Genomic DNA, 4,945 nt, shown 5'->3' on the forward strand with positions numbered 1-4,945 from the left:
CAGCAAAAGTGATCTCACATTTGAATGAGCAAATTTTGGATGATCACATAGTAACAGCAAGTCTCGAGGCTAAAATGTCATCCTCACAACTAACAAGAGTAAATTATCATTTGGAACCTGTAGCTCAATGAAGACCGCTAACAAATGGAATTGGAGGTCAACAAAGCCTTTGTAGACCAAGAAGCTCAGGTAATAGTTGTCTAACAAAACCTCCGCCGATACAAGGAATTGATCAAGGCTAAAGGTGATCGTTTAGTAAGCTAGTGGAATAGGAATCCCCTCTCAATGACCTTCCAGTGGTTCCTTAGGCCCCTGCATAGACCTTCGCCTTGTTCTTTGCGTCACTATTACTCTCTATTTCAGTGTAAAAATAATCTCAGTGAGAAACTTACCCAAGGGGATTTGGTACTAATACAATAGATTACCACACATGCGATGCCGATCCCACATGAGAGATCTTGTGCTAAGCGAGGGTCAAGCTATATATATATATATATATATATATATATCCCCTACACCCAATTGTACTGAACCCTAGATCTTGGTGTAGTTTTCTCATTCATTCAACTAACTTTAATGAAGGTGAAGAGCTCCTCCATCTAATGAAACACACTAGCATTAATTCTTTTATTGCTCCACTCCCTAAAACACAATAAAGCCTTTGATTGGATGTTCCGGCATGGGTGGGTAGAAGCTTGGCATACACACTAGCACCTTCTCCTCCATAATAGTTCCTAAAGGAAGACCTACATGCACTTCATGATTTCTTTATAACTAAAAACCACCACCACCTTCGGATGATATAGACATAAGAGAGAAGAATGAGAGGACCAAACCTACCCAGTTTTTAGTCCCATAGCATCTTATTTATCTAGTGTACATGATCTTTTAGTCGAGGAGATCGGCTTGAAGCAAGAGAGCTTGGGCAGTTGATCCAACCAAATCCATCTGGTCGAATGTGGCTAGCCAGCCCATGGCTTGTTTATTTGCCTAGAATATGCATCGTCATGTATATGATCACCCATGCTTACAAATGATGGAAGCAAGAGCATTTAGTACAGCGGGGCAACTGGGAAATCCATATAGACACTGATGGTGGCTAGGTTCTAGTGGATGCTTACAAATGATGGAAGCGAGAGCATTTAGTAGAGTCAACTTGGGAAGTTATGAGGAAATCCATGCACACTGATGGTGGCTAGGTTCTAGTGGACAACATCTGGCCTAGAGGGTGCCATTTCTGGCCATATACGAATATGCTGACATCTATAGGGCATCCCCATGGCACCTTTAGATTGACCCCTTGTACTTGTTGAGACTCTCAATAGACAAAGACACTTTATTCTCACCACAATGCATAGCTTCTTTATCAGCCCTATATTATTTTTTCTTATGTGGCTTTTGCATGGATTTATTTTTTTCCCCATGCTCAGACACTGAGAGGTTTTTTCTTGGAAAATGGACATCCTCTGTCCTTAACCCCAATATCACTTTACATTATATTTTGGTGTATATTCTAACAAAGTTGCAAGATAATCTAGGGTTTAGGAAAGGATATGGTTAGCATAAATCCATGTTTATACCACTTATAAAGTAGGGGCCCTCCAGCTGTTCTTTGCCAATAGTCCAATAAGTGACTAGTTGGTACATACAACATTATATATCTTGCAAAGAGGGTTACAAAGTCTTGTGCCCATAAGCACAAGACATGACCCTAAACTAGATGGTGCCATCGGTTCTTTCGGAAGCATAACCAGCATAACCATTAACTACATGGGACTTGACAAGTTCTCCCTTGAACTCGAGATCACAACATGCTCAAGGCCCATAAAAAAAGAGGTTGTCAGTACTAGCATGGAAGCTAATGCCCATTTGGCACCCTAGGGTAAATGGTTAGTGGGACATGCTACTTGGAGATTCCCATAGGGTTTAGGGTTAAGGATCATGTGACAACCTCTAAATAATATCTTACCAAGGAAAGGGTTTGTCAAGGCCCTTATCACCCTTCCTTTCCCTCTTTAATGGGGGCTTACCATGGGCTTCCGTAGTCCCTAGGGTGGACCCATGCCTCGTTTTACATGGTTGTTATTTTAATTAGTGTATCGACATTCTTTTTATAGTATTCCAATTTACCCATACATATGCCCAAGTTATTATAAATCCCTTTTCGTATGAAAATGCTTGCTTCTTATGGTTGACGAGTTCCTCTCCCTCCAATGCATTACTAAAGATCTCTATGGTTACCTTGATGTTACATGTAATGTGGAAGTTTGTTTTAATTTAATGCTAAGTACATGGATATTCATGCAAAACATACTACTAACAAGAGAGAGAAGAGACGTGAAAATACACAATAGACAAGAGAGAGAGAGAAGAGATGTGAAACCCTAATTCATTGTATACACTGCCAATAGATGCTATACATATGATAATGATCATATGTATACACTAATATCTAATTTGGTATGTTGTATGCAAAAGGTTACTCTCAAGTTATCTCCCACATGTGCATGGTGCTAACGTAAACGAAATACATGATAACTACTCTATCCTTTTGATTCAGAACTTCTTTGGCAATCCACATCTACTTGAAATCTTTCCAACTTTCCTACTCTTGGCTCTATATATTTGGCTCCAAATTTGCTAGTCTTACCTCTATATATTTGGTTCAAATGGATGATTTTGAGAATGGGATCTCATGCACACATATTCTGCATTATTATTATATACATAAGAACTGGATATGCCATGTAGGCTGAATGCCAACTGCATTAGTTAGTGGGAGGTTCACACCATCATAGGCTACTTACATACGCTCCTCTTGTATGAACATGGTGCTTCTACTTTCATCTCTTATAGTTGTACACAATAATGTAGTTGAACATGATGCTTCTACTTTCATCTCTTATAGTTGTGCACAATAATGTAGGTGACCAAGTATACTTCTAATAAATCATATAACCAAGGGTGGTTGTTGGCTAACCTTAAATGCTTGGCTACATTTTCCCATAAAGGTGTCTTCTCTTCCATGAACATCATTGTGTGTCATTCTAGATGTTGAGCTCTAATTGTATATGCCATAAAAAAGGGAATATGCACGGGAATGTTGGCAAAGCATGGAGGAGTTAAATGACATTTGGGAGGTAGCCCCTGAGTTTTTTTAAATGCAAGGGAAAACACTAGTGCCAAAGTTCCAGACTGCAATGAAATGGAAGGGCAAGGAAATTAATGCCATATAAGGAGATCCCCAAAGCTACAATGTTATCACTACCAATGACCATCTAATCAAGGAATCTCCTCATTTCACATTATTTTAGATCATTTCACATCATTCCATGTCATTTCACATTATTGTGAAGTTGTAAAGGGTTGGCAGTGCTCTGCTTCCAACATAAACATCTACTTCAACATTTAGATGCTCGAATCGAACTTTGATCTTGGGCAAATCAATCCCAACCCTGTGATACAAAACAATGTTTTAGTTTTATCATCATCGAAATTTACTATTTTATGGATGAGGAGCATGTATATACACACTGTCCTGCGCCAAGGTAAATTTATGAAAAGCCTCCCACATGTGCCACCAAAGGCTTAGATCGTTGTGGCTAAACTGTTGGAAAAGGACAGCAAATGGTGTGTGCACAAAGTATATATAAGCCCAGGTGTCCGTATTTCTCAACACCCTCCCTTGGTGCCACATTCCTCGGCTATACTGCAAGGTGGTTGGATGTGAGGTGTTACAACATGTCATCAACCCCCACTAGGGAGCTGTTTGGGATGACTAGGTGGAACAAGTCCTAGGGTTCGGGTTCGCTTTATCTTGTAACTCGCTCAACTTTTGAAAAATCCGCCTCACCTTGAGAGAAGAAGAAATAATGGCGCCACTTATTTTGCAAAAAATAGTAATAATTGGATGAAATTCTTGTTCAAAATTTCAATTTCACACGCACAATGCAGCGAAAGAAGGAGAATCCTGAAATCAGAAGCATTTTTGGGAGTTTACTTACTTTTCACTTCTCTCTCTTAGCTTGAGGAGAAACCGCTCGTTGTCCTCTTCAATATCATGTAGAAGTTTCTGTATTAGCTGCTGCTTTTCAGCAAATCCAAGCTTGGCTATGTCCATCTCCTCATGGATGACCATGCCCGTCTCGCTGACAGTGTCGAGGAAACCTTTTCTTAGCCGATCATAAGTGGGCAGCTTCTCCAGGGCTGCCCATTTGAGAGCTTCTTCATCATCGTCGCCCCGACCACTAGAAGGCCTCGAGAAAACACTGTCATCCGTCGCAAACATTCTTTGGCTGGCTGGCCTTGCGTCTCCCCAGACACCAACACCAGCTTCGCTCATCTCAAGCAGCTCAGATACTTGCCACAAATGATGGTGCTAGAGCGATTGATCAGAGGAATGATTTATGACTCTGATTTTCGCAGCGAGTTGGCAGTGTAGACTAATGGAGATGGACTGATTAGCTACGTGATAGTGAAAACTAGAGACAGAATGCTTCCCATGATAATGTTTACTAGATTGATTAGAGTAGATTAAAGCGAAAGACTAGAAGATCAAGGAGGATTTTACTTAAGGCAAGAGTACTAAATCTGGTTTTGGCCGAGGAAAGACCCTGTTTGCATGCAGAAGGTTTACGTGTGCTAATCCAGAGTAGGAGGTGCTTGCGGCCGCATAATCGTCACACGCGGCTCAATAGAGATAAGGTGTTGGATTATGATTGAAGCGACAATCTTTCATGGGGGCGCACGCAAGTGTGTGAGAGTATCGGTGTCTCTTTATATGTACTCGTGCCTGTGAACCACCTTTGAAAATTGGTTAAGGGCTAGGTACCTTGTAGCTTTCAAAATTTGAATTCCAAGATAGGTTTGAAAATTTCCTCTCTTGTTTGTCGCCAGAATGAGAATTATATTGAAAACAAAAACAAAAATTGAATGCTGGAAAAAC

At 40.4% G+C, this 4,945-nt stretch overlaps 1 protein-coding gene across 2 annotated transcripts; it reads right to left on the bottom strand.

Annotated features, from left to right (window-relative positions):
• Positions 1-3,280: 3,280 nt before the first annotated feature.
• Positions 3,281-4,731, bottom strand: LOC147621756 (pleiotropic drug resistance protein TUR2-like). Of its 2 annotated transcripts, none has more exons than XM_086823594.1 (2): positions 4,005-4,731; positions 3,281-3,455 (listed from the first exon to the last, which is right to left on the bottom strand). In XM_086823594.1, exons 1-2 carry the CDS (start codon positions 4,340-4,342, stop codon positions 3,341-3,343), a joined length of 453 nt encoding a protein of 150 aa, XP_086679720.1. In that variant the 5' UTR covers positions 4,343-4,731; the 3' UTR covers positions 3,281-3,340. The 2 variants fall into 2 exon arrangements, with proteins under 2 accessions (XP_086679720.1, XP_086679721.1); XM_086823595.1 differs by lacking the exon at positions 3,281-3,455 and adding an exon at positions 3,467-3,853.
• Between the last annotated feature and the right edge of the window lie 214 nt (positions 4,732-4,945).

This window comes from Cibotium barometz, chromosome 29, assembly GCF_041138505.1.
Source record: "Cibotium barometz isolate CiBa-2024 chromosome 29, ASM4113850v1, whole genome shotgun sequence".
NCBI classification, from domain to species: domain Eukaryota; kingdom Viridiplantae; phylum Streptophyta; class Polypodiopsida; order Cyatheales; family Cibotiaceae; genus Cibotium; species Cibotium barometz.

Coding starts and splice junctions, on each gene's coding strand:
- LOC147621756 (XM_086823594.1), bottom strand. CDS start 4,342: ATGAGCGAAGCTGGTGTTGGTGTCTGGGGAGACGCAAGGCCAGCCAGC. Junction 3,456..4,004: donor CTAAGAGAGAGAAGTGAAAA/GTAAGTAAACTC, acceptor TTTGTATCACAG/GGTTGGGATTGATTTGCCCA.